This window comes from Gorilla gorilla, chromosome X (assembly GCF_029281585.2).
Source record: "Gorilla gorilla gorilla isolate KB3781 chromosome X, NHGRI_mGorGor1-v2.1_pri, whole genome shotgun sequence".
NCBI classification, from domain to species: domain Eukaryota; kingdom Metazoa; phylum Chordata; class Mammalia; order Primates; family Hominidae; genus Gorilla; species Gorilla gorilla.
Window position 1 is genome coordinate 64,417,764 of NC_073247.2, and position 27,970 is coordinate 64,445,733.

A 27,970-nucleotide genomic window follows, 5' to 3' on the forward strand; every position below is an offset into this window, starting at 1 on the left:
AAAATTGTCTAAATGATGTCTTTTTACAGTTGGTTTGTTCAAATCAGGATCCAAACAAGGTCCATAGGGTAGGGTGTGCATGAGCTGGCTCATACCAGCTCACAAATGCTATTAAGTTTTCAGAAATTCTGCAATCCAATTGTTAAACATGGCCATTTAAAATAAAACTAAATTATAAAAGTTTACAATTAAATAAATTACATTAAAAGCCAAGGTAAGCTGGGCACAGTGGCCCACACCTGTAATCCCAGTACTTTGGGAGGCCGAGATGGGCAGATCACCCGAGGTCAGGAGTTTGAGACCAGCCTGGCCAGCATGGCAAAACCACATCTTTATTAAAATATATATATATACAAAAACTAGCCAGGTGTGGAGGCGCACGCCCGTAATCCCAGCTACTTGGGAGGCTGAAACATGAGAATCGCTTGAACCCAGGAGGCAGAGGTTGCAGTGAGCTGAGATCGTACCACTGCACTCCAGCCTGGGTGACAGAGTGAGACTCTGTCTCAAAAACAAAACAAAACAGAGCAAAAAAAAGCCAAGGTAATAAATACTGAAAACATCACTCCCTAACTATTTTACTACAGTTTACTATTATTTATGTGTTTGAGGTTATTTACAGCTACTCTATCTGCATGGTAGAAATAACCATACAATGAGTGCAACAGTGAATCTCTTCCCAACTCTTCATTCAGTGAGGTCACATTGGTAACCTGAAATCAGCCATAGTGGGAGTACTTATACCACAAAAATCAACAAATACTAGAAGTCAGCATTCTTTCTTTCTTCAGAGAATCAGGTGTTAAACATTTACCAGCTCACCACTACTCTTAAGTCTCTTGTATTCTATAAAAGCCTCCCTCCCTTCCTGTTTCTTTCATAAAATGTATTTGTTGGAGAAACTAGGTCATTTGTCCTACAGAATGTCCCACATTCTGGATTGTAGCCTTATTTCTTATTGTCTCCTTACACAAACTTCTAGAGTCAGACAGACTTGGGGTCAAAACCCACCATTATCAGTAGCTGCAGGAAGTTGGGCAAGGTACAACCTCTGATTCTCAGTTTCATCATCTGTAAACTGAAGATTGCACCTATCTCGTAGGGGATAAAGATTAAAGTATGTGGTGGCTGGGCGCAGTGGCTCACGCTTGTGATCCCAGAACTTTGGGAGGCCAAGGTGGGTAGATCACGAGGTCAGGAGTTCGAGACCATCCTGGCCAACATGGTGAAACACCGTCTCTACTAAAGATACAAAAAATTAGCCGGGCATGGTGGTGCGCGCCTGTAATCCCAGCTACTTGGGAGGCTGAGGCAGGAGAATCACCTGAACCTGGGAGGTGGAGGATGCAGTGAGCTGAGATAGCGCCATTGCACTCCAGCCTAGACGACAGGGCGAGACTCGGTCTCAAAAAATAAATAAATAAAGTATGTGGTATACCGCATGCATTAAAAAACAGTATCTCCTCACATCTGTTAGAATGACTATTATCAAAAAGATGAAAGATAAGTGTTGGTGAGGATGCAGAGGAAAGGGAACCCTTGTACATTGTTGATGGGAATATAAATGGTACAGCTGTTATGGAAAATGGTATGGAACTTCCCCAAAAAAACTAAAAATAGAACTACCATAGCAATTCTACTTCTTGGTACATACCCAAAGGAATTGAAATTAGTATGTCAAACAGATATATGCATGCCTATGTTCACTGCATCACTATACACAATAGCCAAGATATGGAAATGACCTTCATGTTCATCAGTGAATGAATAAAGAAAATGTGGTATATATATACAATGGAATACTATTCAGCCTTTAAAAAGAAGAAAATTCTATCATTTGTGACAATGTGGATGAACCTAGAAGACATTATGTTAAGTGAAATAAACCAGCACAGAAAGACAAATACAACATGATCTCACTTACACATGGAATCTAAAAAAGATGACCTCATAGAAGAGTAGAATGATGGTTACCAGAGACTGGGAGTTGTGGGGGAGGAAATGGGGAGCTATTGGTCAAAAGGTACAAGTTGCAGTTAGACAGGAGGAGTAGGTTTTGAGATCTACTGTACACCAGGGTAACTACAGTCGATAATAACAATAATATACTGTAAATTTCAAAATAACTTAGTAAATTTCAAACGTCTTACCACACAAAATAATAAGCAAGTGGGGTGATAGATATGTTAATTAGCCTGATTTAATCATTCCACATTTGTGTGTGTGTGTGTATCTCAAAACATCACATGGTACCCCTTAAATATGTAGAATAACAATTTGTCAATTAAAAATGATATTAATTTTGGCCAGGCACGGTGGTTCACACCTGTAATCCCAGCACTTTGGGAGGCCGAGGTGGGCGAATCACAAGGTCAAGAGATCAAGACCATCCTGGCCAACATGGTGAAACCCTGTCTCTACTAAAAATACAAAATTAGCTGGGCGTGGTGGTGCACACCTGTAGTCCCAGCTACTTGGGAGGCTGAGGCAGGAGAATTGCTTGAACCTGGGAGGTGGAGGTTGCAGTGAGCCGAGATCCCGCCACTGCACTAAAGCCTGGCAACAGACTGTGTCTCAAAAAAAAAAAAAAAAAGGTATTAATTTTAAAAGGATTTAAAAAACCAATACCTACTAATGTTAAGCTACCTGAAACAATCTTTCACAGCCCATCTTGAGCTGCCCAAGTGGATATGAAGCAGTCCTCCTTTGAACAACACTTTGCTTCTACCTTCCTTATGTCCCTTACTATACTCTCATCCTCTTATTTTATAGTCATTTGTGAATTTATATTATTCCCTTATTAGAAATGTAAGCTCTTTGAGGGTAGCAAACACTTCTTACTCATCTTTGCATTCCTTACAATTTCTAACACAAAAATTTACTCATAGCAGGGACCCAAATACTGTATCTATTGAACTATATTTTGAATGCCCTTTCATAAAAAGGCTTTTAGACCTAGAAGAAACCATGTAGTCGGTCTCTATTATTCAGCTTTGAAAAATAAGATCCATCTAATAGATAACTAAAAATTCCTTACAAACAAATATATATAGATGATATACCTGTACATTTTCCCAAAGATACTAATACAAAGCATTTTATATGACTCCAATGAAGCATAGTCATATGGTATAAATCTAAGGCTTGTTGCATTACAATTGTTAATTTTAATACTGTTACCTAGAGCTAAACCAAAATTAGTTTTGAGTAAGTCAAACTTAACTAATTTCAACATGAAACGTGGCAACTGATAAAGTAAAAAGAAAAAAGTTATACCTACACTAGTTACTTTCCGGTATATTTGAGCTGCATTCTGACACTCAGAATAAGGATATTCCGATGTGGCCATTTCCAGCATACACATTCCAAAAGCATAAACATCTACGGATTCATCATAGTGTTCTTCATACATCTCTGGAGCCATAAACTCAGGAGTTCCTACAAAATAACACCACCACCACATTTTTATAGAAGAGAAAAACGTATCCACCAAGATCACATCCCCTTTCCTATAAGGATTATCTGTGTTAATTTCTACTCCCCCAAAGCAAATTTCTTTTTTTTTTTTTTGAGACATAGTCTTGCTCTGTTGCCCAGGCTGGAGTGCAGTGGTGCCATCTCAGCTCACTGCAACCTCTGCCACCTGGGTTCAAGTGATTCTCCTGCCTCAGCCTCCCGGGTAGCTGGGATTACAAGCGCCTGCCACCACGTCTGGCTAATTTTTGTATTTTTAGTAGAGACGGGGTTTCACCATGTTGGCCAGGCTGGTCTCGAATTCCTGACCTCGTGATCCACCCGCCTCAGGCTCCCAAAGTGCTGGGATTACAGGCGTGGGCCACCATGCCTGGCCGCAAATTTTTAAGTATACAATTTGTTGAATATTTGCTATATCTACATAAAGCACTGAAATAATTATTTAATTTTCCATACTGATAGAGTATAATTTGTAATGCTCAAGATTAGGTAACGATTAATAAAATGTTTTTATTTCTATCCTTTTTACTTAAATTTTTCTGAATTAACTTAATAAACTCTCTTACTTACATCCTTAGAACCTTTCAATAATCCTAAATATAAATTATTATCCCACAAAAAATACATTAGGATGTCTCTGAAAAAAGCCAATATATAATAGATATTTCAAAGCAAATTCAGTCTAAGCCCAGTATTGGCAAACTTTTCTGTTAAGGGCCAGATAGTAAACTGTTTAGGTTTTGCAGTTTGTATGGTCTCTGTCACACAACTACTCAACTCTGTCACTTGTAGGTGCAAAAGCAGTCCTAGACAATCTGTAAATGAGTGAGTGTGACTGTGTTCTAATAAAATTCGATTTACAAAAACAGGCAGTGAGCCACATTCATCCCACTGGCCATAGCTGGCTGATTCCTGTTCTAGACCTACACAGTTGAAAAATCTCTCTTTACCCAACCAGTAAACTGTAAAACTTTAATCACCAATGACACTCTTAGCAAATGAGGTACGCATTAAGGTGGCTAATCCTAGATCACCAATCTTCACAGATCCAGTGGGTCCCGTGATGAAAATATTGTCACACTTCAGATCCCGGTGAATAATAGGAGGAGTCCTAGTGTGCAAGAACTGCAACCCCTTTAAAATTTGCCTGCACCAGCTCCTTAAGACCTTTGGTTTCATGACTTTAAATCGTTTTAAGTACCTATACAAAGAAACAAAAGACCATGTGTAAACAAACATATCCAGCTTATTATATGAACACTATTAAGGTAAGTTACATAAGCAAACAACTTATGCACTATGATTCCCATCACTGAGTTGTTTTCTATTGTCTGTTATGGCAAAAAAAAATTTAATCTAATACTTCATTCTTAGATAAGACATGCTACCAAGCATAGCTGTTTTGTTTGTTTGGTTGGTTGGTTGGTTTTTTTTTAAGACGAAGTCTCACTCTGTCTCCCAGGCTGGAGGGCAGTGGTGCAATCTCAGCTCACTGCAGCTTCCGCCTCCCAGGTTCATGTGATTCTCATGCCTCAGCCTCCCAAGTAACTGGGACTACAGACATGCACCACCACGCCGAGCTAATTTTTGCATTTTGGTATAGACGGGGTTTCACCATGTGGGCCAGGCTGGTCTTGAAATCCTGACCTCAGGTGATCTGCCTGCCTCAGCCTCCCAAAGTGGTAGGACTACAGGCATCAGCCACCACACCTAGCCAAGTGTAGCATTTTTAATTCAAACTAAAAATCATTCCAGAGTGGCCTTTTGTAGGATGGCAGCACAATTTTAAAAAGAAAGTCCTTCTCTACTACCTAATAACTGCTTATATAAAGTCACTAGAGGGTTAAACTATGTAAAATTTTAGTATATACACAAATGTTAGGAAACAAAAAGTTTATACCATATTTAATATTTGCAAGTGATTAAACCACATTTAATATTTACAAGTCATTATTCACCAAATGAATAATTGTGGTTAGAAATAAAAGACTATAATTAATAGTCTATAATACTATAATATTATACTATATAATACTACATATTATACTATATAATACTATAATAATATACTATAATACTATAATATCATAATAGTATCGCTCACTAGATATTTGAACTTGACCAAGCCCTCCAACCTTCCATTATCTTCTATAAAATAAAATTATGGCCAGGCATGCTGCCTCACTCCTATAACCCTAGCACTTTGGGAGGCTGAGGTGGGCAGATTGCTTTAGCCCAGGAATTCGAGACCAGCCTGGGCAACACGGCGAAACCCCATCTCTACAAAAATTATTTTTAAAAAAATTAGCCAGGCATGTTGCTGCATGCTTGTGGTTCCAGCTACTCAGCAGGCTGAGGTGGGAGAGTCACTTGAGCCCAAGGAGGTCGAAGCTGCAGTTAGCCATGATCATGCCACTGCACCACTCCAGTCTGGGTGACAGAGTGAGACCCTGTCCCAAAAAATAATAAAATAAAATAAAATAAAATAAAATTATATTCTCTATAATGATTTTTAATTCTAAAATTCTATAATATCCCACAAACATTAACTTCTCAGTACTGTATTTTTTTTAACAAACTTCATTAACATCTCAATTGTTTAACCTAACTTAAAACAGTCACTAGATTCGAATCTACAAATTCTTTTTTTTTTTGAGACAGGATCTGGCTTTGTCAACCAGGCTGGAATACAGTGGCACAATCATGGCTCACTGCAACCTCCATCTCCCAGGCTCAAGCCATCCTCCAACCTCAGCCTCCTGAGTAGCTGGGACTACAGGTGTGTGCTGCCACATCTGGTTAATTTTTGTATTTTTTTGGTAGAGACAAGGTTTCACCATGTTGCCCAGGCTAGTCTTGAGATCCACCCTCCTCAGTCTCCCAAAGTGCTGGGATTACAGGTGTAGCCACTGCACCTGGCCAGATTCTAAAAATTCTTTGAGTAGTTTTATTTTATAAAAATTGTTATGACTCCTGAAAATTATTTCCAAATAAAACTACATTGGCACTATCAGGGTCAACTTACGTCTTTAAGGTCCCAGATGTCATTAGTTCAGTCACTAATACAATACATTTCTTTCCTTTTAATATAGATTCCCAGGAATCATAAAATCGAACTATATTGGGGTGCTGGAGACCCTTCAACATCTCTGCTTCTTCCTTGAATCTTTGCTGCTCAGCTTTGGTTAACTTTCGGTCCTGAAAAGGAATAACAAGTTCCAAAATAAAGTCATGAAAATTCTCATGCACATTTCTAATACCACTCAACTGAATGCTTTACTGCGTATATGCATGGATGTGTGTATTTATTTATTTTTGCCTGTCAATGCTTTTCTCAAGACTTGTATCATCACAGATATCCTTTATTAGCTACTGTGACTCCTCCAACATGGCAATGCAGCAACTATTATATTTCATAAGTACATTATAAACCCACCTGGGTAATAAATCAGTATCTTGAAAAACAGTATCCCAAAATGAATTGAGAAAAAGCAATAAAGCAGACAGGAAAGTTTCCCTAAGAAATCCCTGAGTTTCCATATCTAAAACATCTGTAATGTCAGAACAAGAACAATAAAAATGTTAAACATCTAGACATTTAATCTAATTAAATTTCTGAATTGCCAAAATAAAAGTGCTCTAGGTTTCCATACAGAAATATTAGGTTATGAACCAGTGAGACATTCAAATAGGCATTGGACCTCTAATCTGCTACATTAACTGCTAGAAGTCAAAGGAACAATTTTACAGAATTCTGAGGGAGAACTATGGCCCTAAAATTCTGATCCCAGACAAGCTATCCATCAAGTTTAAAAGTGAAAAAATCCTACATTTCTAGACAACAGGGACACAGACAGTACACCACCCCATACACTGTCTCTGACCATATTACTCAAAGAACTTCAATAAAAATTTGGCCACAAAAAGTTAGAAAAGGAAGGTATGGGCTGGGCACGGTGGCTCACACCTATAATCCTAGCACTTTGGGAGGGTAAGGTGGGAGGAGCACCTGAGCCCAGTTCGAGACCAGCATAGCTAACATAGTGAGACCCCCGTCTCTACAAAAAAATAATAATAAAAACAACAGCTGGGTGTGGTGGTGCATGTTTATAGTCCCTAACTACTCGAGAGGGTAAGGTGGGAGGATTGCTTGAACCTGGGAGGCAGAGGTTGCAGTGAGCCAAGATCATGCCACTGCACTCCAACCTTGGTGACGGAGTGAGACCCTGTCTCAAAAAAATTAAATTAAAATAACAAAATGTTAGAAAAATTTTGTTATCAAAGTTGTACATGACATTATCTTCTAATTTCTTTTATTCTCTTTCATAGCATGCTATGTTTTATTTCTCATTCCTTTTTTTCTAGACGGAGTCTCACTCCATTGCCCAGGCTGGAGTGCAGTGGTGCGATCTCAGCTTACTGCAACCTCTGCTTCCTGGGGTCAAGTGATTCTCCTGCCTCAGCCTCTTGAGTAGCTGGGATTACAGGTGCCCACCACCACGCCCGGCTAATTTTTGTATTTTTAGTAGAGATGGGGTTTCACCATGTTGACCAGGCTGATCTTGAACTCTTGACCTGAAGTGATCCACTTGCCTCGGCCTCCTCCCAAAGTGCTGGGACTACAGGAGTAAGCTATTGCGCCCGGCCTTCTCATTCCTTTCCTTGTGTATTTCTGCCCTATTTTCTTCATCAGGTACATTAATCATTTTTCAGAAAGCCCAAAATAATAAAATCTATTTATCCTATTTTTATGTATATAAATTTTAAATTAATTTCAGTTTTTCTGAATTCCCTCTTCCTTTCTTTTGCTGTTATTTTCCTAATTTCTTAACATGAGTACTAAATTCCTTTAGTTATTGTTCATTAATAATGAAGATATTTTAGGCTATAAATTTTCTAACAGGTGCAACTTTTGCAATGACCCACAGGTTTTGTTGTAATGTCTTCTCATTTTCATTGCTTTCTAGTTTATAATTTTCATTTTCAGTTTTCATTTTCTCTTTGATTCAAAATTTACCTAGGAATGTGATTTCTGCTCTCTAATTAGTTAAGAATCTTTTGGTTATTTATTTCATTATTTATTTCCAATCTTATTGAGTAATGCAAGTACAAAATCTCTCTGCTTTAACTTAAGGGTTTTTGGGGGCCACATGTAACAATATTTCTTGTTTGAAGGATATCAAGTTCTATACATCCATCAAATAAAGTTTGTGGATTGTGGATTATATTATTCAACTCCTCTGTATTTTTTTTTTTTTGAGATGGAGTTTTGCTCTTGTTGCCCAGGCTGGAGTGCAATGGCGTGGTCTTGGCTCACGGCAACCTCCGTCTCCCGGGTTCAAGCAATTCTCCTGCCTCAGCCTCCCGAGTAGCTGTGATTACAGGCATGCGCCACCACCCCAGCTAATTTTGTATTTTTAGTAGAGGTGGGGTTTCTCCATGTTGGTCAGGATGATCTTGAACTCCCGACCTCAGGTGATCCACCTGCCTCGGCCTCCCAAAGTGCTGGGATTACAGGCGTGAGCCACCTCGCCTGGCACAACTCCTCTGTATTTACTCACTTTTTGCGTACTAGATCTCTCCTATGCTGAAAGAAATGTACATGAAATTTCCCACTACAAATACATGTTTGTCTTTTTTGAAAATGCTATTAGAGGTTATTTAGCCAAAATATTTTTGGTGTCTACAAGTTTTTGATACATCTTTGTAAACTATGAAGTATATAATTTCATAATATCCTGTCTAATGTTTTAACCTTGTTTTCCTCCTTTTTTGATGTACATTAACATTGCCACTTTGGGGCCAGGTGTGGTGGCTCACACCTGTAATCCCAGCACTTTGGGAGGCCAAGGCGGGCAGATCGCCTGAGATCAGGAGCTCGAGACCAGCCTAGTCGACATGGTGAAACCCTGTCTCTAATAAAAACACAAAAAATTAGCCAGGTGTGGTGGCACGTGCGTGTAATCCCAGCTACTTGGGAGGCTGAGACATGAGAATCACTTGAGCCCAAGAGGCAGAGGTTGCAGTGAGCCAAGACCATGCCACTGCACTCCAGCCTGGGCGACAGAGTGAGACTCTGTCTCAAAAAAAAACAAAAAAAAAACAAAACACATTGCCACTCTTGCTTTCTCTTTGCTTGTTTACATCTTTACCTTTTCTTTATCACTGCTTTAAGTATGATTTTAGTAAACAACACATGTGAGTTTTGTCTTTTAACTCTACCTGACAATCTGAGTTTCTTATTAAGTAAATGCAACATGTCCACATTTGGTATAGCAAATAATATACTTAATTTTACTCCTTCAATCTTATTTTATGTTCTTTATTTATTTTACTTTGTTGTTTTCTATTATTAACTAAGAGATGTAGCAGGCTAGGCACAGTGGCTCACATCTGTAATCCCAACAATTTGGGAGGTCAAGGTGGGTGCATTGCTTAGGCTCAGGAGTTTAAGACCAGCCTGAGCAACATGACAAAACCCTGTCTCTACAAAAAATACAAAAATTAGCCGGGCATAGTGGTGTATGTCTGTAGTCCTAGCTACTTAGGGGGCTGAGGCTGGAGGATCGCTTGAACCCGGGAGGTCGAGACTGTAGTGAGCCATGTTTGCGCCACACTGCACTCTAGCCTGAGTGACAAAGTGAGATGCTGTCTCAAAAAACAAAGAGATATATAATATTTTTCCTTTTTTACTAGTGGATAGCCTCCCTTTCCAGACACTCAAGATCAAACATATTTATCTGTTTTAAGAAAGTAACTCATCTACTCATTCTCCCTACTTCACCTAGCCCCCATTCACCAAAAATAAATAAATAATCTAAAATACTAATATTTCCCCCCTTTCTATCATGCCACATAGACAACACATGTAGAAGACTTAATCACTGGTCAGGCACGATGGCTCATGCCTGTAATATCAGTACTTTGGGAGGCTGAGGCAGGTGAATCGTTCGAGCTCAGGAGTTCGAAATCAGCCTGGACAACATGGCAAAACCTTGTCTCTACTAAAAATAAAAAAAATCAGCTGAGCATGGAGGCACGTCCCAATAGCTGTAGTCCTAGCTACTTGGGAGGCTGAGGTGGGAGGATCACTTGAGCCTGGGAGGTGGAGGTTGCAGCAAGCCGAGATTCTGCTACTGCACTCCAGCCTGGGCAACAGAGGGAGACCTTGTCTCAAAAAAAAAAAAAAAAAAAAAAAAGACTTAATCACCCCTACACTGTCCACTTCTATATGATTGCCCCTCCCCCTGACACACTTCTGTTCTAGCTGTAGAGTCTTTACTTAGCACTTTTATCAAATATTCCATTCATTCAATGTCAACATATGTTAGTTACATAGATCTAGCTTCATCTTTTCAACTATTACATAGTTTTCTGCACTATGGTCCATGAATATCTTTTTCACCCTGGGAGATGATATCTTAGCTGATTAGAGATTCTTGGATGGTGTAGCCTTTTCCCCTTAATGGTCTACTGTCTTTTAGCTTCTAGCACTGAAGATAAGAAGAAAGGTGCATGTAAGATTCTTTTTTCTTGGTTAGTCTAGTTATTTACCAGATTTTACCTAGATATCTACTTTTAGATACTACTTCTTTTTGATTATTGAGACTACTAATTCAAGTCAGAAAAGTGATTATTTTCCCCTCATATTCAATCCTCTTCTGAGTCCTTGATTTACTCAGGGGAGCCCTGGGGTACCTTATGTAGTCCCATGAGTGATGGAGCTATAGCAGTCTCTCCCCTGAGGGCTGCTCTGTAACAACTAACATCTTGTTAGACATCGAGGAAGTGTGTTTGCTCCTTATTCTCCTAGAATGCAAAAGCTAACTCTCTCTCCTACTCTGTAGACTAAAAATGACCCCGTCTACCCTTTAGACCCTCAAGACTAAAAGACTGGTCAGCCCACTAGTCTTTTAGCTCTGCTCACACTTTTGAGGGGGCATAACTATACAAAGAGATCAGCAGATCTTCCCCTGTATTATAGACGGAATGTTTGTGTCCTCTCTCCTCCACCAAAATTTGTAAGTTAAAACCCCAACCCCAATGTGACTGTATTTGGAGACAGGGCCTTTATGTCATAAGGGTGGGTCCTTGATCCAATAGGATTAGTATCCTTATAAAAAGAGATAACAGAGGCCGGGTGCAGTGGCTCATGCCCGTAACCCCAGCACTTTGGGAGGCCAAGGTGGGTGGATCACCTGAGGTCAGGAGCTCAAGACCAGCCTGTCCAACATGGTGGAACCCTGTCTCTACTAAAAATATAAAGAAGTAGCCAGGCGTGGTGGCAGGCACCTGTAATCCCAGCTACTTGGGAGGCTGAGGCAGGAGAATCGCTTGAACCCAGGAGGCGGAGGTTGCAGTGAGCTGAGATCACGCCACCACACTCCAGCCTGGGCAATAGAGCGAGACTCCATCTCAAAAAAAAAAAAAGACAAGAAGACAAGAGAAAGCTCACTCCCAACTCTCCTCACCAAGCCATGAAGAGAGCCCTCACCAGAAACCCACCAAGCTAGAACTTGATCTGGGACTTATAATCTCTACAACTTTGAGAAAAGATGCTCAACATCATTAGTTGTCAGGGTAATGCAAATCAAAACCACAATAAAATACCACTTCACACCCATTAGGATGGCTATTATCTAAGTAAATAAATATATAAACAAATAAATAAGAAGTGTTGGCAAGGATATGGAGAAACCTTGTACATTGCTGGGGAATGTAAAATGGTATATTCATTGTGGAAAGCAACATGATGGTTCCTCACCATATTAAACATAGAATTACCATATGCTCCAGCAATTCTACTTTTAGGTATTCTAGGTATATACCCAAAAGAATTGAAAGCAGAGACACAGACATTTATAGAACCATGTTCATAGCAGCATTATTCACAATAGCCAAAACGCAGAAACAACTCAAATGCCCACCAACAGATGAATAAACAAAATATGGTACATACATACAATGGAATACTGTTTAGCCTTAAAGAGAAATGAAATTCTGATACATGCTACAAAACATGGATGAATTTTTTTTTTTTTTTTTCCTGAGACGGAGTCTTGCTCTATCAGCCAGTCTGGAGTGCAGAGGCACAATCTCGGCTCACTGCAACCTCCGCCTGCCGGGTTCAAGCAATTCTCCTGCCTCAGCCTCCTGAGTAGCTAGGATTACAGGCACATGCCACCATGCCCGGCTAATTTTTGTATTCTTAGTAGAGACGGGGTTTCACCATGTTGGCCAGGCTGGTCTCGAACTCTTGACCTTGTGATACGCCCACCTCGGCCTCCCAAAGTAGCTGGGATTACAGGTGTGAGCCACTGCACCCGGCCAACATGGATGAATTTTGAAAACGTTATGGTAAGTGAAATAAACGAGACAGGAAAGACAAACATTGCTTGATTCCACTTATATGAGGTACCTACAATAGGCAAATTCATAGAGACAGAAAGTAGAATAGTAGTTAACAGGAGCTAGGCAGAGTGGGGAATGGGAAGTTAAATTTTTTTTTTTTTTTGAGACGGAATCTCGCTCTGTCGCCCAGGCTGGAGTGCGGTGGTGCGATCTCAGCTCACTGTAAGCTCCGCCTCCTGGGTTCACGCCATTCTCCTGCCTTAGCCTCCCAAGTAGCTGGGACTACAGGCGCGTGCCACCATGCCCGGCTAATTTTTTGTATTTTTTTAGTAGAGACGGGGTTTCACCATGTTAGCCAGGATGGTCTCGATCTCCTGACCTCGTGATCCACCTGCCTCGGCCTCCCAAAGTGCTGGGATTATAGGCGTGAGCCACCGCACCCAGCCAGGGGAAGTTAAATTGTTTAATGAGTACAGAGTTTCTATTTGGAATGATAAAAAAGTACTGGAGATGGATAGTGCTGAGGGATGTACAATGATGTAAATATACTTAATGCCACTGAAAAATTGCACACTTAAAAATGGTTAAGATGGCTGGGCACAGTGGCTCACGCCTGTAATCCCAGCACTTTGGGAGGTCAAGACGGGCAGATAACTTGAGGCCAGGAGTTCGAGACCAGCCCAGCCAACATGGCGAAACCCCATTCTCTACTAAAAATACAAAAATTATCCGGGTGTGGTGGCACGCGCCTGTGATCCCAGCAACTTGGGAGGCTGAGGCATGAGAATTGCTTGAACCCAGGAGGCAGGGGTTGCAGTGAGCTGATATCATGCCACTTCACTCCAGCCTGGACAACAGAGTGAGACTCTGTCTCAAAAAAAAAAAAAGGTTAAGATGGTAACTCTTATGTGATATATTAGACATTCTGCCACAATAAAAAATATTTTTTAGAAAGTTAAGGAAGTCAGCGGGCACAGTGGTTCACATGTGTAATCCCAGTACTTAGGGAGGCTAGGAAGGAGTTCAAGACCAGCTTGGGCAACAAAACAAGACCCCAACTGTACAAAATAGCTGGGCATGGAGGCATGCACCTATAGTCCTAGCTACTTGGGAGGCTGAGGCAGAAGGATCACTTGAGCCCAGGCGTTCAAGGCTGCAGTGAACTATGGTCACGCCACTGCACTCCGGCCTAGGCAAGAGAGCAAAACCCTGTCTTGAAAAAAAAATGAGGAACTCAGAGACCAAAAGCAAGGAAACAAGTAGAGTCTTTATGCTTTACTATCTGGCCTAATAAGTCTTTTCTTTTTTTTTTTGAGATGGAGTCTTGCTCTATCATCCAGGCTGGAGTGAGTGGTGTGACCTCGGTTTACTGCAACCTCCACTTCCCGGGTTCAAGCGATTCTCGTGCCTCAGCCTCCCCCAGTAGCTGGGATTACAGGTGCCCGCCATCACACCTGACTAATTTTTGTATTTTTAGTAGAGACGGGGTTTTGCCATGTTGGCCAGGCTGGTTTTGAACTCCTGACCTCAGGCGATCCGCCCACCTTGGCCTCCCAAAGTGCTGGGATTACAGGTATGAGCCACTGCACCCAGCCCAACCTGACTAATAAGTCTTAAGTGCCCCTATAATTGGCTAGAAGTCCTCTACTCATGATAGACAGCAGATCTACTCTGAAGAATAATTAGTAATTCTTTTTTGAGACAGGGTGTCACTCTGTCACCCAGGCTGGAGTGCAGTGGCGCGATCTCAGCTCACTGCAACTTCCACCTCCCAGGTTCAAGCGATCCTCCCACCTCAGCCTACCAAGTAGCTGGGACTACAGGCACGTGCCACCACACCCAGCTGATTTTTGTATTTTTTGTAAAGATGGGATTTCGCCATGTTGCCCAGGCTGGTCTCAAACTCATGAGCTCTGCCTGCCTCAGCCTCCCAAAGTGCTAGGATTATAGGCATGAGTCACCATACCTGGCCAGAATAATGAATAAATTTTGATGCCTTCTGATTAAATTAGTAGAATGCCAAGTCTTTCATGTGCCATACTAAACTACCCTACTTCATCCTATGATTCTACAGATTGAAAGTAGTCAGCATTAGGAATAAACAACTTTACAAAATTACAACTGTTTTCCCAGATATACTGCTGGAGGTGAAGTCTACTAAAAATGTAGAGCCAAGATCTTCAAAACTCCACTTCACATTTAGCAAGGGGAAAGTAAACCTGTTAAAGTAGCACCAAAATCCAGAGGAAAATACTTAGAGTAGAGCTTTCAGCTACCACAGTAACATCCTTTAAACACACACACCCCTACATGCATTACTGTATTAATGACAACCACTTTGGTAGAGAAACTTTCACACATCATCAATAAGAATTCTTACACAAGAAAGGAATGATGAGCCACAAAAGACAAACCAGAGAACAGCACTAGCTAATGAAGCTGACATAGTCAAATGCTGGGAAAATTCTGGTCTATGAAAATGATCCCTAAATCTTGCTGTCTCAAGGTAAGGACACCAAGAAGAAAGCATCAAATATCAATTTTATGTCAAATATCAGTGTTATAAATGTTCATTTATATAGCTGATAAATATGAGTCAAATACAAATTTATCAAATAGATTTCAACTACTCCACACTACTTTAAAAAGAAATATTATCCTTTTATAAATGTTAACTAAACATTAAATCTATTATAACATATGGAATGCTAAAAGTGTACACAAAACCTTTCCTGAGACATGGCACAATACCAGTATGACCAACCTGTATATATATTTATTCAAGATAAGAAGCATTTCATTTCCAAAAAGTAAACTATGTCCTTATCAGGTATGTATCTTAATGCAAACACCAACAATGATCTACAGAAACAAGTCAGAGGCTACATGGATCTGTTTCTGCAAATGTGAAAGGAGAAATCATTAACAATGATATAAAAGCTATATTATAAAATAACCTAATCAAGTAAGGATGAATATTAAAAAGGCTTCAAAATGATGCTTAGCTTATAAAGCACTTTATCAATGAATATTTTTTTTCTTTTTAGAGAGACAGGGTCTCACTCTGTGTTGCCCAGGCTGGAGTGCAGTGGCACGATCATAGTTCACTGCAGCCTTGAACTCCTGGGCTCACATGATCCTCTTGCCTCAGTCTCCCAAATACCCAAGACACTACTGGGACATGCCACTATGCCTATGCTCAGCTTTTTTTTTTTTTTTTCTTTTTGTGGAGATGAGCCCTTGCTATGTTGACCAGGCTGGTCTTGAATTCCTATCCTCAAGCTATTCTCCTGCCTCAGCTTGAATATTCTTGATAAACATGAGGTTGCTCAGTATTTTAACACTACCATTTATTGAACACTAAAATGTGTCACATGCTTTACAAGTAATCTCTCTAATCCTCAATGTTTTCTTTTCTTTTTTTTTTTGAGATGGAGTCTTGCTCTGTCACCCAGGCTGGAGTGCAATGGCATGATCTGGGCTCATCGCAACCTCCACCTCCCGGGTTCAAGCAATTCTCCTGCCTCAGCCTTCTGAGTAGCTGGGATTACAGGCATGCGCCACCATGCGCCGCTAATTTTGGTATTTTTAGTAGAGGAGGAGTTTCACCATGTTGGCCAGGCTGGTCTTGAATGTCTGACCTCAGGTGATCCACCCACCTCAGCCTCCCACAGTGCTGGGATTACAGGCGTGAGCTACCGCCCCCCAGCCAATGTTTTATTTCTTAAACTGGGCAGTAGGTACACAGTTTCCATTATGTTACTCTTTATTCTTTTTGGTACATCCAAAGTATTTATCATGTTTTTCTTTAAAAGAAAAGTAAAAAATTAAGGCTCCAGTTAAACTATCTGGCTTACCCAAGGTACCTAACTGGCACAGGCAACACTGGAACCCCGTACGTTGAATTCTGAATCCAAAGCACTTTCTGGTTCACTACTCTGCCTCTCAGAAACAGCAGTCATGGCAATGAGTGCAGATATCTCATTCACAAACCACTTTCCATGGAGAGATGGTGTAGTACCCCAGAACTCATGCTAAATGAAATAAACAGACACTGAGGATAACGATAATTTGTAAACGGTGACATCAACGTATCAATTAAGAAATCACGGTATAATAGTCATAATCTGGTCATATTACCATACTAAAAGCTTTGAGACAGCAATGGTATTAATACCTAAAGAAAAGTGCTTGGCTGAGCGCGGTGGCTCACACCTGTAATCCCAACACTTTGGGAGGCTGAGGCGGGTGGATCACCTGAGGTCAGGAGTTCGAGACCAGCCTGGCCAACATGGCAAAACCCCGTCTCTACTAAAAATACAAAAATTAGCTGGGCGTGGTGGCGCATGCCTATAATCCCAGCTACTCGAGAGGCTGAGGCAGGAAATTCGCTTGACCCGGGAGGCAGAAAATTCGCTTGACCCGGGAGGCAGAGGTTGCAGTGAACCGAGATCACGCCATCGCACTCCAGCCTGAGTGACAGAGCAAGACTCCATCTCAAAAAAAAAAAAAAAAAAAAGAAAGAAAAAAGAAAAGTGCTCACAAGTGGTAGTCAAGGTAATAAATCAAAAGGCAATAAACCATGCATAGAACCAGGTTCACTTATCTTCCAGAACTGCTGATCAAAGATGTCCTCATCCAATCAGAATGTGAGCATTCGGTTCATTTGGTCAGGCTCTTGCCTTAGCAGGAGGACATACAGGAACATCTAGCTCCTTTGTTCCGACTCTATAAGCACCAAGCCAGCTTCTGATTATAATTTAGCTCCCCATGTAACTAGCCTAAAGACTATATAGAACATTTTACCTAACAACTATATTTCTCATTTTAAAATAATAAACTTGTGTCCTAGATTTAGGAGCTGGAGTGAACACAAGTCAGTCTCCCCAACTCCCCAACCTCTGGACATTGACAAAAGGTGAAGGCCAGATACTGAACCATGACAATCTAATCATGAAACTATTCCTCAGGTGCCCTTCAATGACACCATTAACTGACATCCCTTGAGTTTCAGTAGTTCAATGTTAAGAATCTTAAACAGGATCAGTTTAAGAAATCATTTGTTCTAAAATGGTTAAAAACATAAAAGAATGATCTGCCCAAGCAACTAGTAAGTGGGAAATTCTTCAATCATCTATGTAAATGTTTTACATAGATATAATTGATGGAATACAAATCCTGACTCTGCTCCATTGGGAAAATTGCTTAACATATCTAAATTTCAGTTCCACCATCTGAAAACTAATAATCCTTATCTCATATACCTATTCTAAGGATTAAATAAAATATTCAAATTAAGTACCAGTATAAATGTTCCATTAATGTTAATTTTGATAAATGGAAAATATATGATACCTGCTATTACTAACTATACCAAAGTATCTCAACCATAATTCTCCTATTGTTGGGTTTCCAGAAACTTAACAGGTATACTGGGGAGAAATCACATAAAACTAACAGGTTAATGCCAATTAATAAATGCAGAAGGAATGTGAGAAAAAAAACCATTAGAACACTACAGTTATAATGATGACATGCAAGATACACCAACGGATGCTAAAATCAGCGGGCAAAAGTTTAAAAGAAAACAGTATATTTGCATAGTCTCAAAGATCTACCCCCAAGATATTTACTAATATACAATAGGAAAAACAGTAACTTTACAGGAGAGAAATCCTGGCAGATACCACCTTAACCAAGTGATCAAGATTATTATCACCAGTAATACAAAACAACACCATGTACCCCCAGTTATGATGCACTGAGGATGGTGCATCACTTCTGTGGTATTCCTGCCAAAAATGCATAGTCTAAATCGAAGCATGAGAAAACATAAGACAAAGTCAAATTAAGGGGCAATCTAAAAAACAACTAAGGGGCAATCTAAAAAACAACTAAGGGCCAAGCATGGTGGCTCACACCTGTAATCCCAGCACTTTGGGAGGCCGAGGCAGGAGGAATGCTTGAGGCCAGGAGTTAGAGATCAGCCTGTTCAGCATAGCAAGACCCCATCTCTACCAAAAATAAAAATACAAGATATTAACATAAAGGGAGTCTGGTTGATGGGTATACAGGAACTTTCTATACTCTTTTTGCAACTCTTCTGTGAGTAGAAAATATATCAAAATAAAAAGTTTTTAAAAAAGAAAACTATGTAATAAAGGAGTGGTATCCCTGTTGCCCCCTACTGTCAACCCTACCATTTCCTTTAAACAAACCTATATTAAACAGCCCTTTCATCATTTCACAAACTCCAATTTCTAAGCCTTCTTATAACTGTAAACTCCTTCTACTGTAAGCTTTGTGAAAATGAAGCCTGTGTCTGCTTTTTCTCCCCATTATGTCCCTAGCACTTGGCATGTGTCTGGCACATTGCAGGTACTATTTATTTGTTGAATGAACAAATGGCAGCTATAGTCTATTGTATTCATTTCCTATTGCTACTGTAACAAATTACAACAAACACAGTGGCTTAAAACAGAAATGTATTATCTGCTAGTTGTAGGGATTAAGAAATCCAAATTGAGTCTCTCTAGACTAAAATCAAGGTATCAGGAGGGCTGCATTCCTGTGAAGACTCTAGAGAAGAATGTTTCCTTATCTTTTCCAGCTTCTGGAGACTGTCCACATTTGTTGGCTCATTGTCAGCAATTGCATCACTCCAGCCTCTGCTTCCATCATCAGATCTCCTCCTCTGACTATGGCCATTCTGCCTCCCTCTTATAAGGACCCTTGTGATTACACTGGGTCCACCCAGATAATCCAGGGTAATCTTCCAATCTCTAGATCTTTAAGTTAATCGCATCTGCAAAGTCCTTTTTGAAATGTAAGATGACATATTCACAGGTTCCAGGGATTAGGACATGGACATCTTTGGGGGGCTATTTTCAGCTTACCACATGTATCAATTTTTTAAATCTATCAAGCAAATAATTAGCTCAAAACTAACTCACTCAACTAACTGGGGAAATTAATGCTATTTCCCAGACAAAGGCTATCTCCTGCCACTTCCACCCTTTGTCATTTTGTAAAACCATTTGCCTTTGGTTTATATTTAATAAAGTTCGTGACTAGTTTTTAAACAGAGATGAGAACATGTATATTTAAGCAAGCTCTATCCCTCCTCCCTTCAATGTAATCACGCTTTGTCCATGACTGAATTCTACTTTTAGGGCTGGATCTGATGAAGAGAGTGGGAAATCAAACTGAATCAGACTATTTGGCGTGTGCCTATAATGTAATGAAGCACTTTCTTACACGGCTAAACAGAATCCAGAAACATTTCCAAGAGGGACATAAAAATATTTGGGGAGCAAAATTAAGTGTCCCAGTGCGAATACTGTAAACAACTATATTCAGAAACAGAAATTCTAGCATCTTTTTAAATTACTTTTTCCTTTATTGGAAATTCAACTGTTTTCATATCTAATTCTAATTTCACAATCAAATGTAATAGGGCTAATGTCTCAAAATATAGTTTTCCCCAAAGTATACTTAGATGATGAATGAAAATAAAATAGAAATAAGTTCTTCCACAATTTTGATAGATGCTTCAGGTGTGGAAGTATGGATTTTTAAGCTGGTACTTCCACTGCATTGCTTTGAGTATATTCATTACTATAATGAAAGTATATTAGAATGCTCACTCAACATGTCAACCTGCTATACTCTATTGTGCCATTTTTTTTCTTTTGGTATTTCTTTTCAGTGTCATGTTTGGTTCGGTTGACAGGCTATAGCTCGAGTTGTTAGATATCTAAGTGCTATTCAAAGGTCTGTTACCCTCCAAAGTACACAATCACATATCTGACCACAGAGTGAGGCTTATTACAAGCACACTCAAATACATTTCAGAAAAAGTCAACAAAACATATTTCAAATCTCTATGATGTTTCTATATTCAGAAAAAAGTTCCATTGGCCGGGCGTTGTGGCTCACGCCTGTAATCCCAGCACTTTGGAAGGCCAAGACGGGTGGATCACTTGAAGTCAGGAGTTCAAGACTAGCCTGGCCAAAATGGTGAAACCGAGTCTCTACTAAAAACACAAAAATTAGCTGGGCATGGTAGCACATGCCTGTAATCCCAGCAACTCAGGAGGCTGAGGCAGGAGAATTGCTTGAACCCGGGAGGCGGAGGTTGCAGTGAGCCAAGATCATGCCACTGCACTCCAGCCTGGGCAACAAGAGTGAAACTCCCTCTCAAAAAAAAAAAAAAAACAAAAGGAAATAGTTCCATTATATGAAGAAAACAAATGATAAATGTACTGGTGTAAGTATTTTCCAACTCATCATAGAGCAAAAACTGGTTGTATTTCCATGTGTAAAAGCTAAGTGATGTTAATTTTCAAATTGTTAGTGGAGGAAGAAACTATTACAAACTCCTGTGACTGATTCTTTCTGAGAGTTGCTAAACTGGTCTTTCAGTAACATGTGACCAAGTCTTTCAACATCATAAACTAAAATATAGTCTTCTAAATAGCACTCACGACTTATAGCCCTCACTCACAGTAATTTACTAATTTACCAAGTAATCACCAAGTAATTTACCAAAGTTTTTACAAAGAACAATAGGTCAAAGTCTTTCCATTAATTTTTGTTTGTTTGTTTGTTTGATTTTTTTTTTTTTTTTGAGATGGAGTCTCGCTCTGTTGCCCAGGCTGGAGTGCAGTAGCGTGATCTCAGCTCACTGTAAGCTCCGCCTCCTGGGTTCACGCCATTCTCCTGCCTCAGCCTCCCGAGTAGCTGGGACTACAGACGCCTGCCACTACACCCGGCTAATTTTTTGTATTTTTAGTAGAGACGAGATTTCACTGTGTTAGCCAGGATGGTCTCGATCTCCTGACCTCGTGATCCACCTGCCTCGTCCTTCCAAAGTGTTGGGATTACAGGCGTGAGCCACTGCACCAGTCCCCATTAATATATTTTTTAAATAAAGTTATGGGAGCCAGGTACAGTGGCTCATGCCTGTAATCCCGGTGTTTTTGGAGGCCAAGGTAGGAGGATCACTTGAACCCAGGAGTTCAAGACTAGCCTGAGCAACATAGCAAAACCCCATCTCTACAAAAATTAAAGACTGGGTGCAGTGGCTCATGCCTGTAATTCCAGAACTTTGAGAGGCCAAGGCAGGAGAATCACTTGAGCCCAGGAGTTTGAGACCAGCCCAAGCAACATAGTGAGACCCTGCCTCTAAAAAAAAATAATAAAATTAAAATGAAAGAAATTACAGCCGGGTGCAGTGGCTCACACCTGTAATCCTGTACTTTGGGAGGCTGAGGCAGGCAGATCACTTGAGGTCAGGAGATCGAGACCATCCTGGCTAACACAGTGAAACCCCGTCTCTACTAAAAATACAAAAAATTAGCTAGGTGTGGTGGCAAGCGCCTGTAGTCCCAGCTACTCGGGAGGCTGAGACAGAAGAATTGCTTGAACCCAGGAGGCAGAGGTTGCAGTGAGCCGAGATCATGCCACTAGGAAGTCTGAGGGGGGAAGACTGATGGAGCATAGGAGTTTGAGGTTGTAGTGAGCTACAACATGCCACTGCATTCCAGCCTGGGCAACAGAGCAAGACCTTGTCTCTTAAAAAAATCAAGTTATGGAAACCATAAAATATGAAAAACTGGAAATGCAGGTGTTTATAGCCAAATCCTAAATCTGAGAGTTTGTTTTCAACATCCTCAAAGTCAAATGTCAGCAGTAAAATTTATCGCTCCCAGTTCTTTGCAGCACCATAAGGTCAATGTAGTCTAAACAAATGGAGTGGGGCTGTTAAGAATTATTACACAATTTGCCTTTGCTTTGTTGGTGATAAAAAAGACAGAATTAGGCTGGGCATGGTGGCTCATGTCTGTAATCTCAGCACTCTGAGAGGCAGAGACAGGAGGACCTCTAGAAGCCAGGAGTTCGAGACTGGCCTGGACAACATAATGAGACTGTCTCTACAAAAAGCAAACAAACAGAATTATTTCACAAGACTCAAATATCCACAATGGGGAAGAAGGGAATGCCATCAAGAGAAAAAGGTATTAAAACCTATTGTTGAGCTATAAATTTCAAATCAAACACGCAAAAATAAAATTAAAAAAAAAGAAAAGTACCAGGTACAGTGGCTTGTGCCTGTAGTCCCAGCTACTTGGTTGGCCAAGGCAGGAGGATCACTTGAGCCCAGGACTTCAAGACCAATCTGGCAGACAGAGTGAGACTCTGTCTCTAAAAATCAAAAGGCCAGGTGGTGGTGGCTCATGCCTGTAATCCCAGCACTTTGGGAGGCCGAGACGGGCAGATCACTTGAGGCCAGCCTGGGCAACATGGCAAAACCCCGTCTCTACAAAAAATACAAAAATTAGCCAGGCATGGTGACACACATCTGTGGTCCCAGCTACTAGGGAGGCTGAGGTGGGAGAATCAATTAAGCCCACAAGGTTAAGGCTACAGTGAGCTGTGATCATACCACTGCACTCCAGCCTGGGTGACAGAGGGAGACCCTGTCTCAAAAAATAAAAAAGAAAAAAAAAAAGAAAAGAATTACCTAACATTAGGGGAGAAAATTAAGCAAGAGGTAGTGTCAATGCTATAGTTTATATATTTTAATAATGGTAATAAATAGAACATATATATCAAATTGATAAGACAAAAGTATGGACATATCAATTATATATATATTATATATACAATCTCGCACACACATATAAAAAAGAATGAAAAAGAATCTAGAATAATTTAGACATTCAAACTGCTCACTGGGGTCTTCTTCTACAGACTTGTTTAATTATATAATAAACAAGACTGTAGAAGAAGAATGAGAAATTGTACATTACAAACTGCATTGTACTCAGGAAGTAATTCAAAGATGATGCCCCTTATTCTCCTGGGATTATAAATAAGCTAGTTTTTCTTAATTTCAAATATGCAGGCTGGGCACGGTGGCTCATGCCTGTAATTCCAGCATTTTGGGAGGCTAAGGCATCTCTACAAAATATTTCAAAAAAAAAAAATTAGCTGGGGATGGTGGCCTATGCCTGTAGTCCTGGCTATTCGGGAGGATCCTGAGCCCAGGCATTCGAGGTTACAGTGAGCTATGATCATGCCACTGTACTCTAGCCTGGGCAACAGAGCAAGACTTTGCCTTTAAAAAAAAAAAAAGGAGAAGACGAAGCAATATCCAAAAACTGATTAAATAAGTCCACTAATTCTGACATTCCTTTTAGAACAGAAAATTACAATTGTTGTTTTCTGTGTAAATTAAAATGTACTTTATATATTACATTTCCTCCACATTAGAGATTCTGAAATCTGGCTATGTATCCAATCACCTAGGGAACTTTTTTTTGAGACAGGGTCTCATTCTGTCACCCAGGGTGGAGTGCAGTGGGGCACAATCACAACTCACTGCAGCCTCAAACTCTGGGGCTCAAGTGACTCTCCTGCCTCAACCTTCTGAGTAGCTAGGACTATAGGTGAGCACCACCATGCCCAGCATCTTGGGAACTTTTAAACAGTAAGTTCCTGGAGCTCATCTCCTAAAGATTCCAATTTGAGAAGTCTGGACTGGAAGCCGGAAATCAGAATACATAATATAATATAAAGATCATGTTAGTGTATTAAAGGAATGCCTACTGTGTTTCAGCTAGCTGTTGGGTTTGGTCCCATATTTCAAGTGCTTCCCAAACTCTACTTAACTGTGCATACAAATCACTTGGATGTGTTACCAAAAGTCAGATTCTGATTCAGAATGTCTGGAATGAGGCCTGGGAATATGCAGTTCTGACAAGCTCCCAGGTGATGTCCATGCTGCTGGTCCAGGGACCACACTTCGAGTAGTAAGACCTTATGAGATTTTTAAACCTTTCCAGAGGTGAATGATAGAAGTCAGTATCCTACAGCCAGGCGCGGTGGCTCACGCCTGTACTCCCAGCACTTTGGGAGGCCAAGGCGGGCAGATCACCTGAGGTCCGGAGTTCAAGACCAGCCTGGCCAGTATGTTGAAACCTGCCTCTACTAAAAATACAAAAATTAGCCGGGCATGGTGGTACATGCCTGTAATCCCAGCTACTCAGGAGGCTGAGGCAAGAGAATTGCTTGAACCCAGGAGGCTGGAACCCAGGAGGTTGCAGTGAGCCGAGATTGCACCACAGCACTCCAGCCTGGGCAACAGAGTGAGACTCTGTCTTAAAAAAAAAAAAAAAAAAAAAAAAAAGAAGTCAGTATCCTATGCAGTTTCTCCCACTGAAATATTTTCAAGTTTTACCTAAACATCCTTTAACATAACTAGAGTACACAGCTTGCAAAATGACTGACTTATCTTTACTATGTACCCTACTACCAAGTGAATGGAAATTATTTCCCTCATTTACAGATGGTATCATGCAAAGTTGAGTGCTACTGATGTCACAATGCAGAGATGAAATTAAAATTTACATAACTTTCAATATTATACACAAGGATGTTCATCATAGCCATGGTTATAATGTAAAATAGTAGAGAGAAAAACCTTGGCAGGCTACAGTGGCTCATGCCTATAATCCCAGCATTTTGGGAAGCCGAAGTGGAAGGAGCACTTGAGCCTAGAAGTGTGAGACCAGCTTGGGCAAAATAGTAAGACTTCATTTCCACAAAAAATAAAAACACGGCCAGGCGTGGTGGCTCACGCCTGTAATCCCAGCACTTTGGGAGGCCGAGGCAGGCAGATCACAAGGTCAGGAGTTCGAGACCAGCCTGGCCAATATGGTGAAACCCCTATCTCTACTAAAAATACAAAAATTAGCCAGGCGTGGTGGCAAGCACCTGTAGTCCCAGCTACTAGGGAGGCTGAGGCAGAATAATCACTTGAACCTGGGAGGTGGAGGTTGCAGTGAGCCGAGATTGTGCCACTGCACTCTACGCTGGGCAACAGAGCAAGACTCCGTCTAAAACAAACAAACAAACAAACAAAAAACACTATTACCTGAGTGTGGTGGCACACATCTGCAGTCCCAGCTACTAGGGAGGCTGAGGTGGGAGGATCACTTGAGCCCAGGACGTTAAGGCTTCAGTGAGCCAAGACAGCGCCACTGCATTCCAGCCTAGATGACGGCGTGAGATTATGTCTCCCAAAAAAAAAAAAAGGCCCTACATATCCAACAATATGGGACTGCTTAAATAACCTAGAAGAACCTTATAATGAAATAGGAGGCATCTATTTTAAAAAAATTATGTAGGCCAGGCACAGTGGCTGACGCCTGTAATCCCAGCACCGTGGGAGGCCAAGGCAGGCAGATGGCTTGAGCCCAGGAGTTTGAGACCAACCGGGGCAACACGGCAAAACCCCATCTCTACTAAAAATACAAAAACAAACCTGCACGTTGTGCACATGTATCCTAAAACTTAAAGTATAATAAAAAAAAAATACAAAAACAAAATTAGCCAGGAGTGGTGGCACGCACCTGTAGTCCCAGCTACTCGAGAGGCTGAAGTGGGAGAATTGCTTCAGCCTGGGAGGCGGAGGTTACAATGAGCCGAGATCATGCCACTGCACTCCAGCCTGGGCAGAAGAGTGAGACTCTGTCTCAAAAAATAAAATTAAAAAATTAATAAAATAAATAAAAAATAAAAAATGGGGGTGGGTGGGAGGAGAGAGAGCATCAGGAAGAACAGCTAATGGATGTTGGGCTAAATACCTAGGTGATGGGATGATTTATGCAGCAAACCACCATGGCACACGTTTACCTATGTAACAAACCTGCACATCCTGCACATGTACCTCTGAACTTAAAATAAAATTTGGAAATCAAAAAATAAAATTTAAAAAGAAAAAAAATTATGTAAATATACACTAACAAAAATAAATAAATAAATATACACTTACAGATAATGAAAAGAGATTCAAGATAAGTGAAAATAAAGATTATAAAATTTTATAGAAAGATATATATGTGTGTGCATATATATATATATATATATATACACACATATACCAGAAAGATGTATATACTAAAATGTTTAAAGCCTTGTACTCAAAGTACTGGAATTTTAGGTCATTCTGATGCTTGCTTGCCTGCATTATCTAATATTTCTACTACAATGTATACCATATAAAATTCTTAAAGGGTAAAAAGCAGGTGAGAAGAAAACCAAGCAAACTCCACACATGAACATACCTTTCGAGGCCCACCGGAATGGGTCTGACTGATAAGTAACTTGCTTTCTAAAGAGTGTTCAAGGGACTCCCTAAATTAGAAGCACTTAGAAAGTTTTTAAAAATTGCAGTCTTGCACCCCAATCCAGATTTATTGAATCAGAATTTGTACCAATGGGCCCTAGAGTTTGCATATGAAGCAAATACTGACTCTTATAAACAGTAAAGTTTGGAAACCATGGCATTAAACAAAAAGCTTCCTAGAAATGCAGAAACCTGGACTAAATTCCAACCTATCTGAACAGCAACCTACAGCAAATTCAGAATGAGTGAAATCATGGTGTTTTCATACATATACACCTACACTCACGGAGACCACTGGAATTTGAGCAACAGAAACCTGTTCTTAGCAACTGGCTTTATTCCATCTTAATTTTAAGCATCCCATGTGATCAATAACCAACCATTTCCTATGGGCTGACTGAGGTCACAGAGGTTTTCCTTATATTTGACCCACATCTGTCTAAAACTTCTCATTATAACCCCTTCTATGATGTTCTGTCCCTATTTAGTTCTTCATTAATTAAAAGTACTACATGAACATTTATTATGGAACCAAATATGTAGGCAATTCAATCATTCTCCTGTTGTTTTCATTTCTCATTTCTAAACACATTCTAGTTGAATAACTTCAATAGATTCTGGTGATTATTTCTTCCAGAGATACTCTCTGAGGTAAACTCAAAGGCATCATGAGCTTCTATCAGTAAAGGTCCTCAAAGAATCAAGTAAAACCTTTCCTGTTCTGAAAAACACCACATGAACCCCCAAGATTTTATTGAAAGAAAAAGAGAAAAGGTATATGCCACACTGAATATATTTCCCTATCACATTCTCAAGTACTTAGTATAACAGTCAACTCATAAGTCATATATTTATGAAAAGTTTTCAAAAGGAGACATTAAGAGTTTGGGGACTTTCCTAAAGCTAACAAATTAAAACAATTTTTCCAAAAGAAAGTCATGATAGGCCAGG

At 40.2% G+C, this 27,970-nt stretch overlaps 1 protein-coding gene across 6 annotated transcripts in view; it reads right to left on the reverse strand.

Moving 5' to 3' along the window:
- The window catches only part of WNK3 (WNK lysine deficient protein kinase 3), a 166,013-nt gene that overhangs the window by 111,891 nt on the left and 26,152 nt on the right, over window positions 1-27,970 (reverse strand). For all 6 annotated transcript variants that reach the window (XM_055376524.1, XM_055376521.2, XM_055376522.2 and 3 more), the window contains exons 3-5: window positions 6,500-6,672; window positions 4,455-4,675; window positions 3,281-3,438 (exon numbers count right to left, since the gene is read on the reverse strand). In XM_055376524.1, coding sequence (XP_055232499.1) covers window positions 3,281-3,438; window positions 4,455-4,675; window positions 6,500-6,672 — 552 coding nt within the window. The remainder of the gene's footprint in view (window positions 1-3,280; window positions 3,439-4,454; window positions 4,676-6,499; window positions 6,673-27,970) is intronic.